General features: G+C 38.7%; 1 protein-coding gene across 7 annotated transcripts in view; it reads right to left on the bottom strand.

Moving 5' to 3' along the window:
• The window catches only part of TMEM131L (transmembrane 131 like), a gene marked incomplete at its 5' end in the record, with an annotated part of 77,715 nt that overhangs the window by 23,809 nt on the left and 39,422 nt on the right, over window positions 1-14,484 (bottom strand). For 4 of the 7 annotated variants that reach the window (XM_084285625.1, XM_084285626.1, XM_084285624.1 and 1 more), the window contains 9 exons: window positions 588-705; window positions 2,444-2,513; window positions 2,805-2,975; window positions 3,635-3,788; window positions 4,411-4,516; window positions 5,463-5,571; window positions 5,936-5,994; window positions 8,232-8,385; window positions 10,293-10,370. In XM_084285625.1, coding sequence (XP_084141751.1) covers window positions 588-705; window positions 2,444-2,513; window positions 2,805-2,975; window positions 3,635-3,788; window positions 4,411-4,516; window positions 5,463-5,571; window positions 5,936-5,994; window positions 8,232-8,385; window positions 10,293-10,370 — 1,019 coding nt within the window. Of the gene's footprint in view, window positions 1-587; window positions 706-2,443; window positions 2,514-2,804; window positions 2,976-3,634; window positions 3,789-4,410; window positions 4,517-5,462; window positions 5,572-5,935; window positions 5,995-7,295; window positions 7,364-8,231; window positions 8,386-8,678; window positions 8,785-10,292; window positions 10,371-12,433; window positions 12,552-14,484 lie in introns of those variants that run through there. The other 3 variants (XM_084285628.1, XM_084285629.1, XM_084285630.1) reach the window with 3 other exon arrangements.

Below are 14,484 nucleotides of genomic sequence, written 5' to 3' on the forward strand. Positions count from 1 at the left end.
AACATGTAATCTAGTCATAGAGAATAATTCAATCTCCCACTTTTCCACCTGCAACACAGTGACTATTTTTTGCAGCCATACTTCTCTGTTCTGGAAATTGGGTGATATCACTGATGCACTCTCTCTACAATTACTCAGGCACAGTGACTGCTTCCCTCCCCATGTCCCAAGTACATAGCATCCATTAGGTCAGGGAGTAAAAACCTTGAAAGCTATTCAGAGCTCCTGATCCTAAAAAGACTGCTATGGGACCTGTTGACAAAGGATTTGTGCAGCTCCATAACTGATCTGGTAAAATGTGCTTTGACTGCTTTCAAACTGGGTAGCCGTGGTGGGGCTCAGTCAAAACATTATTTACATTCTAGAATTCAGGCATCTCAAATGTTTACTTATTGCTGGCAGTGCCTTGAAATGGAAGTTAAAAGTGTTTGGGATGCTCTGAAATTCCAGATGCTTCAAGATAACCAACTTACATGCAGCAAGGTCAAAAATGTTTGTTCTAATTAAGAATACTTCAGAACAGAAATATTCCCCCTTACAACATTGTACTGGCTTGTATTAAGAACCTCAACGGATTCTGTACAGACCTGCAGGCTTCCCCACGTCTTATTTTTTGCCATCTCTCATAAAGTTCACTTGCAAGCTCAGAATCCACATCCCAAGCAGAACGGTCCAGAGAGAGACTCTTCTGCCAAAGCAGATTTGCTAAAACGATAACAGATTTTTCATATTTTAAGGAGGCAACATTTGCTCCTTTCATCAATCTACTTCTGAATGTGAGCAATCAGTATCTGCAAAGGGTCCCAACACAAAAAGAAGTAAGGCAAACCAAATTTTCCCTTCCAAGCAAACATGTGTGAAGGTACACATACTAAGCAAATCAGATGGGGACAATAAAGACATACATTCACAAAACTGCAGTAACTCTACATGTAAAGAGCAATATGGGAATTGCATAGATTTCATATGCTCTGGCAAGCCCTTTTTACTGTTGCTGTTTCTCAAGGATGCTATTGAGAAGTCATCAGATTATCAGTAGTCTTTACACAGAACTATCCACTGATATCAATGAAGTATCAAGATCATACACTCTTCTCTGTGCAGCAGTACAAAATTGTAATATTACAGCACAGCAGGCAGCAAAACAAATCTCCATTTTGCAGAAATGGTGTTTCTATTTCACCTTCTCTTTTCCAGGTGCTGACTATTTTCTCAAATTCTACATAAGCTAAGCTTCCAGGCTTTATATCAGTCCAAATATTAAAATCTTTTTAGAAAGTTAGATTCATGCTGCTTTAAACATTTTCACACAGCAGAATTGAGTTAAATAAGCAAATTTCTTTTTAAAGAAAACAAAGCCAGATTATTTTGAAAATACAAAATGCCATTTATTGTATTATCCTTCGAGTTTAAAGTAATCAATCTAGACTAATGACAACTTGAACAATCCAGCTACAAGTTGTTCAAGGCCAGTATTTTCAGACTTTCCTATTTAAGTACCAGTATCCGAAATTATATACCTATATACAAAAATCTGATTGTATTATTAGAATAGAAAGTAAGCAATCAATAAGTATTTACTTATATCAGCAATACTCTTTTACAAGGTTTTAAAATATATCTTGCTTTTAAGATATTTACCTAAACGTGCCTATGTATTAATAATTCTTCATACCCTGTGTTTCTCTGTCACCTCAAATATCCTTTTTATCTTTGACTGACTACTATTGCCTTCTTCATATCCTCATACAAAAGTACATTTTAAGAAAGCATCATCTTGAAAACACATTCAAGAGAACAAATATTTAGAGCCTATGGTACCCAGCTGTCTAGTGAAATTCCTTCTTAAGCAGAGATTTTTTTAATTATTGTTATTAATTAAAAACACTATTCTGAATCAGCCTTCCTCAAATTATAAGGACACAATACTGCCTCAGGAATGTATAGCATCTAACATTGTGTTTCTGTAAACGTTAGCTAGGTACTTAAAACATCTCCTAGCATTAGGGAATCTAGACAAATCCTGCAGTTCCAGAAAGAACAACAGCACTTTGTTTTACATGACACAGCTTTCAGAGCTGTTTTATAAGCCTGATAAATGGTCTTTTGCAGAAATCTGTGAAATTACTGCTGTGGGGAACAGATAGAGAGAACAAGTTCAAAATTAACTCTGGCTAATGGTCGGATATTGGTCAACATGTTTTTGTCCAAAATTGTATTACAAGACAGAACAACATTTAGCAAGTGATACAGAATTAGAGGTCTGAAATACTGCACATTATACTCAGTACGAAGCCATTTATGTCAGTAATGGTCTCAGAAAAGCTTATGTTTTTAAAAGACAAAATTAAATAGTTGTATTGACAATCTCAATATTCTCATTACATGTCCCGTTACATAGATTTTTCTACAATACTGTCATTAGATGCCTAAAAAAGCCCACCTGAATCAGATTTTCCCAAGTAGCACTGAATATCACAATGGGCAATAGCTTCAAAATGAAGATCTCCTTGCTGGAAAAGAAAACAAACAAAAAAAAAATCACTTTCCATGTGACAAAAGAACAGGAAAAATTCCAGTTTTTCAGTGCATAAATTGGACAAGTCAAGGAAGAGAACTAAGGTTGCCTAGAGATCTGTAATTCCATCACTGTTTAACTCTGAGTGCTTAACTTTTTGAGCTAAAGAATGGTCCGGTATTGAGCATTTTCCAGGACTAAGGGACAAATTTCTGACCAAAAAAGGAAGCTGCTGCAGTTTGGTTGGCAGTACATAATAATCATTCAGCACAACTTAATACAATACCTTGGACACAGTTGAATATATCTGCAGAGGTATTTCAAACATCACTCCCACATTGGTGGCCAAACAAATACTAGAAAGCACATTTGTTACAGTGTCTTTCATACTGAGTTTCAGAGAAAATACATTCCAGCAGCCTGGAGGTAGAGTCAAAGGTTCAGCAAAGTTCAGAATCTAGAAAGAATCAAATGACACCTGAATTAAATCTGGAATGGCATTTTTAGCGCAAGCTGTACCTTGAAGAGCATAAACTTTCCATTTCTTTGTGGTTTTGCTGTTATTGCACACATACACGTGCCCATAACTGATCCATAGTGTGCACATAGAAATCTCCTATCTAAATACATGAATGGCCAACTAGATGCTTACATCATGTGCTTATTCATAAAACTGAATTGCCTGGTTTGAATCAAGCCAATGTGCAAGTAAACTGTTGACTTCGTCTTCCAAATTTCAAAACTCATCTATGTACTGAAGACTTCCATTATAGCCAATGAAGAAACACTCAATCCTATGGAGCACAAACAATACACACAACAATTCTGAGAACTGAGCAATGTTCTATAATTTGATGCATCTGTAGCTGCAACTGAAATGAAAAAAAAAACACAGTTGCTAATAAAGCGATATAAAAACAAGCCAGACAGTAAATAACGCCTACAGAGAGCCCAAGCTTCTCAGTACTTAAGTTACAGGTGCACAGCTACATTCATTTTTTAATTGATTTCAATCAGTACTGAGAGCAAGGTCTGTGAAAGAATCTATTTGTATGTCAAAGGAGCAAATCCCTATATCAAGGACAAGACACTGTAAGAAGCCAAAATAAAACTTACTTTTAAAATGTTCTTTGTTTCTCTAGCAATGTAGACTTCATTCAGTTCAATGCTAAAGTCAAAGTTGTTTGTAAACCATATGGACCAAAATCCTGAAGTATTATGGTGTGGTTCTATATGAAACATTGCTGCAGAAGGATTGACATCAAAATACCTATAAGTAAAAACAGAATGAAAATAAATACAACTGTAATTGCTTTTGAGCATGCACGAGCAGTCCACAGATAACTGTGGCGTTCTAATACAATGAAGTCTCCTAAGGTTTTAAGGAGAAAGGAAAACAATTTCCTTTAAAATACTTACATATAATACCAGAGTAAAACTTGACAAGAACAATGTGAAAGAGGTAGGCAGGTAATCATTCCACCCTCTCGCTATGCCACAGTACACTGCCTACTGCTTTGTGATAAGGTAGGTTGGATTAAATTGGCAAAAGAAAGCTGAAGAAATGTTCGTGATTTTTCTATCACTACCCTGCTTCCACACTGGAAGAGCAAGGATGGTAGAAATTTTATCACAGCCTCTAAGCAATGTTTATATGATGTAAGCTGCATATGTTTTTTCCTGACTCCTGAAATTCTTACTGTATAAAATACAGGATTGTTACTTGAAATGTCAAAGTTCTGCTTTGGCAAATGACACAACAACAGGAAGAAGCCTCTTCACCATCCTTAGAATTGCTCCATGATGAAGCAAGCTAACTTTGTTTCTTTGAGTAGGTTACAATATTCTTGTAGTATCAACAAATGTTAAATAAAAATCTACCATTAACATACCCTTCCATCACAGGACAAGAAAGACAGGCTTTTAGTGTTGTAGTGCCTTCCAGTAGGTTGTTGTTCTTGTCATCAGAGTAAGGGCTTTCACTGTCACAGGATGCAGCTGGATAAGACCAGACACAGAGGAGAATACATCATTAGCCAGAAGAACAAAAGCAATGATTTCCATGTGAGGATCCCAAATAATGCTACTATGGGGAACATTTGTGTTCCACTTCTCACACAGGTGCACAAAGAAAGCATCTATTGCTAGTGTCCTAATTTTCAGAGGTTTGAAACCTTGATTTAAGAAGAATTTATGAATGCTAAACATTTTCATAGTACAGACCACACACAAGACTGCTGAGAGCAACGTCACCAACTTTAACCACGTGTCATCGACACAGCATTCTTATTTATCAGAAGATGCTGCCTCCTTTCAATAAAAGAAAGCGTTCTGAAAAAATACACCACTTAACATAGTTCCTTTCTTTCTCCTTACTTGCCTTTTTGAGGAAAAACAAGTGCCCATGTCATTACGAAAGCAGCCTGTTTCAGAAACATTTAAGTCTATGCACTGCAGTCTAGTGGACAGAACAGGAAACAAGTTGGAGTCAGCAATGCCTAAATTTTAATCTTTGCTCTTCCACAAACATGCCTGGTCTCGGGCAAGCCTCTTCAATGATCTTGCCAAGAAATGTCATAGAAAATGACCACCCAAGCACAATAGCCTTTTAGAAAATATATTGGAAACAGAAAAATAACCACAAATTATAAAAGGATGTTGAAAAAGCATATTCAATAATTATGCTTATTTTAAAATCAGCTAACAATTTCAGTATATGCTTTCTTCTTTTAGAAAAATATATGGCTTAGAGCCTTAGATCAGCGTAAAAAGAAGCATATATACACAAAAATGATGGAAATAATTAACAGAAAGAATTCATCCTCCTCTTCAAAAAATTCCTAATTTTTTTCTGAGATTTTTCAAGATCTGTTTGCTGAAAAAAGCTACCATTGTATAGATGATTAGACAGGGTTTGATTATAATAAGTATATGCATGCTGTACCTTTACAAGAAATAGAAGCAACTTTTGTAAAGTTAGTAGATGATGAAGACAGCAGTACTGGCTCAAACTCCACAGGTGATCTGCCATTTTGAGACAACTGTCGTATTTCCTGCATGAAGACAAGGAAAGATGATCCTTGTAGCACTACCATCATTATTATTGTACTTCTCATATTAGTGTATCTTCTCGTCACATTTGCAAGCCAATATCTGCAATTTTCTCACAACTTCTAAATAAACCCATGGATTTTTTATTCAAAGATAGCAGCTCCTACGTCTTAAAAAAAATCCATCGATGGAAGTACAACTCTAAAAGATATATTAAGATGTCTGGGTACAATGTAGAAGTACAGACATGTAACATTTGCCACCAGCAAAATCCCATCTGAAATTAGAGAGTAAGCCAGTGGGTTAGTTAGTTCCCTAATCAAATTCAACAGCCTAAAATATGGCTTCCTATAAGCCCATACTTACCTGTATATGCACGTGGCTGTTCCCAGAATGCAAGATGTACATATCTACAGTGGAATCACCTGTTCAAAAGAATGAAAATCGAGGTAAGCTCACCAAGGATTGAAGCACTCTTGCTGAGCCAGACACTCATATGAGAAGCAATCAAAATTTAAATTTAAAAAGCTTTCTGTGCAACAGCTGCGCTTGTAAAAATGAGGAGATATGCGCATCTGAGGCTGGAAATCCTCTCAAACCACTTCATAAAGGAGCAGAAATCCACTTAAGATTTTTGGCCTTAAGTATGAAGGCAAGCATCAACAAGATATCTTCCTTCATTATCTCCTAAATCCAGGATGGAACAACTCCTCTTTCCTACAGGCAGGGAGACAAGAAGCTCAGCTGAAGGAAGGATGGGTGGCTGATGTTGCTACAAATTTTTAAGGGGCCAAAGCATCAATAGCACGTGACAGTCCAGTTAAATACAAAAAAAAAAAAAAAAAAGCCTGTGTAAGCACACAGCTATAGAAGAGCCTTGATCACCTGCTCTGAACCACAGGCATTCTCAGGAGACAACGCAAAGCTAGACTTGGTGCCTTACACCTTTGGTGCTTAATCACCAACTATCGTAGTAATTTTCTGACCTTAGCAACAAGACATGGATATAAGCCAGCTTTCACCTGCAGATAAGGTGGATTTGATTACCACCCTTTGTCCCTGCTGAAGCTACACTCCCAGTCACTGGACGCTACAAAGATCTGGAGGACCAAAAGAAGAGCCACGGGACAGACAAGACATGGCTATTACATCAGGGTGGTCGTAACACTTCAGTGAAGGAAGGAGACCTGAGCTCTTGCCCTTGCTTGTACCTGAAGTAAGTAAGTAGAGGCTAACAGTGCATCATTCTCCCAGTTTACCAGGTAAAATTTCTGTGAATGAGTGTGCTTTGTTCAGCTGCCTGAGAGCACGACTGGAGATGCCACCTTCCTAAAGAGGGTTCAAGATGTTGATGCAGATGCTCCATATACCCACAGCTGTGAGATTTAAAGCCCACACTCATCTACTACCTTTCCAGCTGGCAAGTTCCCCCATGCAGTCCCTTCCTACTTGCTTGTCCCACTCTAATGCGTGTTGAGCAAAGAGATTAACACAGCATCACATTCCATTTTGTTACACCTTCCCCTCAAGACCGTGCTTAATTACACAAATGGAAGGCAAGCAAGCAAACGCTGCTGTTTTGATATGGCACAGAACTGGTACTCATGGAGCAAGAAGTGGAACTTCCCACTGTGAGCGAGTCCAAAGGGATTACATGATCAACCTTTAATCCAATGAACATTCATAACTGCATTACATTTAGCAGAGAACAGCCTTAAAAACATACCTCCAGCACTTTACCCATCAAAAGTGTCAACAGCGAACACCCTTGACATGACAGATGTGAACAATTCTCTGCCAGCACCAGAATAAATGTACATCCACAATTCAACACCAAGTATTGGCATCCCATGGGCAGGGAAAATAGGTTTACAGTGGGTATTTCAGTTTCAATTGAGTAAATATCACATCATAGGACAGGCACAGGGGAATGGCATACAGTGTTTTGTGACTGGACCTTTACCTGAACTTCTCAAAAGACAAAACAATCATGCTCTTTTTATTAGCAATAAAAATTACTATTTGAATGTGGACTCTTAGGAAGTCCTTTCTTCTTCAGAAAGTAGAACTGGCAGAAATGTCTAAAAAACCTAACCAAACAGACCGCAAAGCTCTATAAATAATTTAAAACCCCTTGGATTTAGAAGATTTGTTCACCCAATAAACGTAGCATAAAGAAACTGTAAGGAGTTGATTGTTTTGCCTGTGGCATTTTAGCTTAGAAGAACAAATGATGCACACATCTGTATTACCTCATTACCCCACTTTCCACAATATCCACTATTCTGAGTACTGTACAAACCATTCTGCCTTCACAGTCCTATTATGACTAATTTAATTCCTGGGAAACTAGGCACACAGTTGTAGAAATCAAAGGACTACGATATCTTTTCATACCATTTAAGCAGATATGTTAGCACAGGGAAAACAGCAATGAAGCTTATGAAGACTTAGTTACCAATTGTTACCTTTATAAAGAGGACTGCACTTAGAGCAGCTCTGCCATAAGCAATTGGCTGACAAGCTGTATTTAACTGATTGTTCTCCCTTATTTGCAAAAACTTTATAGTGTCACTGAAATTGATTCAATTTAGCACACCAAATTATAACATATGTATAAAACCAATTTCTATTACAATTAACAGTGGTATTTAGGACTTACCTGAGGTCTTCGTTTTTTCCATTGCTACATAAACTACAAAAAGATTCTCCAGTAAGTATTGTCTGTGCTCCACAAAATCTTGTTGGGCATTTTCCATTCTTACCGTTAAGCTCATTTCTAGCAGCATTGGGTCATCGGACATAAAACAGCAACTCTGGAGCGAGACAAGGGGATACAGTGTGTGTGTGGTGGGGGAGGAAATGGAAAAAAAAATCATTACAGTAAGGTATCTTGAGAAGTTAATCAAAGGCATTATCTAACAGACAAGGTCTTCAGCACGCAAGTGCTGATAAACAGAAGTAATTAGGACCTCTGCTAAAATTCTCAGCAGAAACCAAAGACAGTGCAGATACAGACAGCACAGCAGAAACAAAGACGAAAAACAACTAAAAAGGACACTGAACCTTGAAAGAATGCAAATTTATAAACTGTCTCAGTCAGTCTCACCTCAGGGACTGCAAAACAGTTTCCTTTGTTAAATCCTCTGCCTTCAATAAAATGTGCCATAAACAGACTGATGCATGTGTCTTAATGGTAGGAAGACAGTTCATGTTCACTGGTCTGTTTATAGTTAATTTTTCCAAATCCTGTGTTTTTTGTCTCCATTTCTCACTGAAGTAATTTTAAAAAAACAAACATACATGTACAATTCTTAATAGAAAACACTGTCGTCTGGCTAGAATACTTCAGATAAATACAAATAGGATTTTATTTCCTTGCTAAGTAGTGGCTGCTGTTAAGACAGCTGAGTCTTAGCAACTACAAAGACACAGACACCATTTTGCAAAAAATTAAACGCAACAAGCAAAACAAAACTAGACAATCAACAACGAGTAACAAATTTGTCCTGCATCACACAGTGAAAGGTCACTAAACTCAGACTCTGCTGCTTTACCACAGGGACTACTTTGGAGGCAGAAGAGAAGACTTCCACACCTGACACATAAGAAGTGCTCTAGTGAAGGGGCAGCAAACACCTTCAGTTACTCTGAAGCTCCACAATGAGATGTAACAGGAGGGGAAGCATCTGTGGATGTTGGTTCCCTCCTACTGCATCAAAGAAACGCTCAGTACTTGCAATAAGCTACCAGAAGCACAAAGGATGCTGCTGTAGAGACTCAAGCATTGGGGTGATGTGCTTTTGGGAAGCTTGTATCAGTGAGTGGGCAGCTATACTACATGTGATCTTAAACTTCCAGATGCATCTCAAGCCTAGCCTTGTTTACCATGCAATGCAAGAGTCAAATATGGGAATAAAACGGTACGGGATCACTATGATCTGTAACGTACAGAAAAATAGCTATGAAGTTTTGACCTAGTCATACTTGATGAAAGAAAGATGCTGCAGACCACAGCTCCAACCTATAGATCTGATCCAACAAAATACCTGATTGAGTGCCAGCATCACTGTGAACCATTACTTATTTACTGCGTAAACTCTTTTGAAGACAAAGGAGAAGATGATATTCTGCTGGCACTGCCCAGGAGTAGGAAATCTAGTGCTTTAAGTCCTTGCTCAGCACTTTGGAGGGGGCTTTTCTGCAAAAGGATTCGCCCCTCATCAGCTCCGCTGAACATCAAAGCCCTGTTTCAAAGCCTTTTGGCAACACAACTCAGGCAGTCCAGACTTCAGACTCTCATTTCATTGCTCTTTCGCCAGTACGAACCAAAAATTTGTGAAAACGTTTCTGGAGAAAGAAAATTCCAAGAATCTAAACTATTACTAATATATTGTTCTAATACTTTATTTAAATGATATAACATGCATTACAATGCATAGCTGGATAGGAGTTTTGGAGGAAGGGAAGGGTATTTATTTATTTATTTATTTATTTTTACCATTTCACCTTCTCCTAATGGTAATAGTGCGGTGTGTGTAACATTTCATTTATACCATAAGCTACAGTTTTATAGAATTGCAGTTAAAAATCATAACTCTTTTTTTAAACTGAGACATCTGAAACTGCAATGTTGCTAAAGATTGTAAAACTCTGGAAAGCATCCCTCTAAACATGAATTAAAATTAGACAACTTAAGTAGACATCACATAATAAAACATACCTTAATTTGCTGATATGCATCATTAGGTAAACTGCATTCAAGGTGAACACGTAAGAGACTGGCATTCATAGTTTCTGCCTATAAGAAAGAAAAGTGAAGAAAATGTCAAGCAGATTGCTTCAAAAGATGTTACCATAGAAATCTGATTCACACACCACAGTTTATAGATAGTAAGACTGTCTCCACACATACATGACACAGCAATGTAAGAAAGTTGTAAAAAAAAATATATATATTCTGTACTGTAGGTCAGCAAACTCCAGTTCTCAAGAAATGAACTCCATTATTATCTACTTATCAAACTATTATTATACATGATTACTAAATATTTATACAGTATCAACACAAGAAAACCTTATAAACTTTCATAAGACAATAAACTGTACCCAACACAGCCTTTTTGCTTAATACAAAAGCTTCTTTTCTTATTTTCTGTATATTTCCTCTGTCAGTTGTATACTGAAATACAGTTGCTAAGCCAAGAATGTAATGCCTCTTGGATATGGTCTTATATGTAGGTTTCATGCCAAAATGGACAGACAGAAAATGCTTGCTTCACCTTTTTATTGATTGGAAAGGGAAAAGGCGGTGATTGTGCCAGCTTGTAAATTATTCATAAACCTAGTGGGGCTACAGCACCAAAGCCAAGCATAGTTCATGAAAGCTGTTTGGGAATCTGAACTGCCAACTTAACTGCACATACTGCTTAACCAGTATATGTTAATTCTAGGTAATAATTATAAAAAAAAAAAAAAAAATTATGAGAGTTCTGTCACTCTACTTGTAACTTAACTACAGCAAAATTACCTGATGACTTTGAGACTGATGTGGAACCCCACTCAGTTTGTCTTTTGATACCCAACTAAATCAGAACAGGGTGTCTGCAGGTGCAAGTTTTTGAAGGTGTCAATGCAATTTCTTTTAAAGAATTTAAATAATTTGATGCTGGGAGGCAGAACTGAGTAAAAGGTTTTAAAGTATCTAACAGCCTACTTCATACCTCCATGGGACAGACAGAAGGGAGCAGGGTGCATCTGAACAGAGAGGTTTATCACATTTCATTTATATGCTGGGGTATGATTTTAGAAAAGTACAGCCCAAAGGAAGCCAATGCAAAGTCAGAAGTCTTAGTCCAATTGGATTTCATACTGAAATGACTTCGGCTTCACACAAGGGGGCGATCCAACCTCTGCAAAGGTTATATTAGCAGCACCAAAACACAGGCACATGCTTCCAGCACAGCTTGCTGGAGGTGTACAAACCCCAACCAGCTCTCTTCTTCCTGCAAATTCTGTTGTCCTCATCAGTTTTGCAAGCAGTAAAAAACATTTGGCTCCAAAACATGCACCGCTTACCGACATCTCACAGCCACAATTGCTAATGGAGTTTTAACATGGCAGTCAGAGATGAACAGCAACTTTGGGGATCGCTTTTTTATCAAATAAACCTTGTTACTTAAAATTCCCTTCTCAGTGGTTTCAGAAAAAACACTATAATTTTCATGGCGATAAACAAAGAGGTGTTAACACTTATTCAATGCCATGGCAGACCCCTAGCCCCATAAAAATTCAGTTAAATCATGTTTTTCCAAAGTTTTATTTGAACTTCTCTTCTTGACCTGTAATAGGCCTACACAAGAATCTGCTATTACCTTAAAGACTGAAGCTGCTAATATAACGCACAGTGAGAGACACATTACTGGGGTGTATTCAGTGTTGACCTGCTTTCTATTGCAATTCTTTATTTCTCTTTGTAAAGGTTATCTTCAGAAAAGGAAAAGGGTTTTCATTTATCTGAGCCAGACAGATGCACAACTATTGTGCCTACTGTCTCAAAACACTGGTAGGATGGCTGCATTAACCATAAAGACAAATAAAGAAACTGGGAAGAAGATGGCAAGCTGAATTTCCCAGACAACAAGCCCATGACCACGTTCACTCTTCCAGGGGTGGAAGCATCTCATTTATACTGTGAGCAACACCACACAGGAATCAGCAGAGTGCTGAATTTCACAGTGCACGTTCACACCAGAGGCAAATTACAATGGGAAAAGTTAGAAAAAGCACTGCATAACAAACACAACCACTGCTGCTCCTCTGGTCACCAGAAAGTTAGATGGTGCCTCTGTTTTGTATACATACCTGCACACACACAGCACCCACAAACCCTGCAGGAACTGTATGGACAACTCTGGTGGACGCCACTCAGGTGAAATTTTGGCATGTTCTTCAATTAAAAACCAGAGAGGGACAGATGCCTCTTTAGAAAAATAAATACATTCAACCATCTGATGTGCCAGGAGTGCCATTCAGCTGGAGAAGGTCGAGGATTCTTGTTGGGGGACAGAACAGTTGGCAGTGACTCAGGAAATAATTAACCCATCAAAAGAGAGAGAGCCTCAACAGGCCCGCTGGCACAGGCCACCTCAACAACCACCACACAACTGCCGAACTGAGGCTGCTTTTAGGGGAAGGATTCCTCATTCTGCCCCAGATACCCTGTCAGCCAGACACGGCTCTACACAAGATCTTCAGAGATATTCTTGCATTAATATCAGGACCTATAGAGTTCAAACCACTTCCTGGAGCCTGACCGTATTATAATCTGAAACGAACAAACACAGAACCAGCTTCCCCTTCTTTCTGAACGTTGATACATTAAAGTTTCCTTCCAGGACAGTCCTGAAGAGCCATGCCTCTGTTATAAGTGAAGAACTGTTAATAAGCTGCTCTTGTAACAATGATTCAGCAGAGTTTCATCAGCTTTCTGCAGGCAGTTATCAGGATGGCACACTGAGAAAACTCTACTATCCTACCACAGTCCCGCTCCACACCCTAACAACACACTGCACAAATTTGCTTCTGTCGCTTCTGTTCACCTGCACAGAACATAACTTAAGGAGTCTTGGGAAGCCAGGAGAGCGATGCCTGTGTCTCCTGTGATAACACATCCCTCCCTGCAGCTCACTCCTCCATTGACATTTCCAGCCTGTTTGCACAGTGTTTTGAACACAACGAGGCACCGATGTAGCTGCCTGCTAAGTGCCACGCAAATATTAACCAACGCCCCACAACAGGCAACTGGAGCAGAGGCTGTATCCAGAAGCTGGATAAACAAAGATGACCTACATGTGCTCCGCCATCTGCCACGGCTTAGCGGTAACTAGTTGCTGCTGAACGGCCATGTGGACACACTATGAATTCAGCGTTGGATACAGCTCGCTTCCTCCCAACTCCTGAGCCAGAAATACCAGGATCCAGGACCATAGCCAGAGCGTGCTGATTATGAACCCTCCACAAGCTGAAACTTTGAAAGAAGCAGCTGAAAGAAGGTGAAATTCAACAGCAGACGCAGCAACTTTGTCTTTCTTTTTCATCCTAATTAACCACAAGAGCTTCTGGTTAAAAATATGGGGGAATAACAGAAAAGCCTGGGTATCTTCGCTGAGTTCAGAACAATTAAAACCCACAAACTCAGTGCAGCATGGAGGCTTGTCTTCCCTCGAAAGAGGGGAAACTTAATCCATACCCCTATGCACAATTCTGACCACTCATCTTCAAAAGAAGTTGTTACTAACTGGAAAAGCTGCAGAAAGGCATTGTCAGATTGGTTAAGAAATGGCCAGCCCATCAGTGGAAAGGATACTAAAGAGCTTGGATTGCTCAGCTTAGCAAAAAGAAGGCTGAAAAATGTGATGCCACCTACAAATCATTCTGGGTTTAAGTGTCAGAAGCATGAGCAGTTTCCTAAACTGAGTGTGCATCATAACAAACAAATAGAAACTGGCAACACAGAAATATTCAGACTGGAAGTCAGATGTAGGTTTTGACTGCAGAGTAGTAAGAACAGGTGTTTGAGTTATGGTGACAATACATCCAGCAGTCATGGGAAGCCTTTTTACTCATCACCACTGGATTAGATGAAGATTTTACCTTTCCAGCCTTGACAACGATGGATGATGCCACTTTCAGTATTAGCAAGCAGCTTAAACACATCCATCTTTAAAAGAAGATCTAGTAGATGGGGGGAAAAGACACAAGCCATGGAGACCTCACTGACCTTTCTCACAGGTTTCCAAGCAGTGTCAATAGACTTTAAAGGCAAGGATATCTTTAGCATATCCAAGTGAGGCTTATGCTACCCTGAACTTAGATTAGTATTTCACTTCAGTTAAAAACAAACTTCAGAAGTA

This window comes from Netta rufina, assembly GCF_964035555.1.
Source record: "Netta rufina genome assembly, chromosome: 4".
NCBI classification, from domain to species: Eukaryota; Metazoa; Chordata; class Aves; order Anseriformes; family Anatidae; genus Netta; species Netta rufina.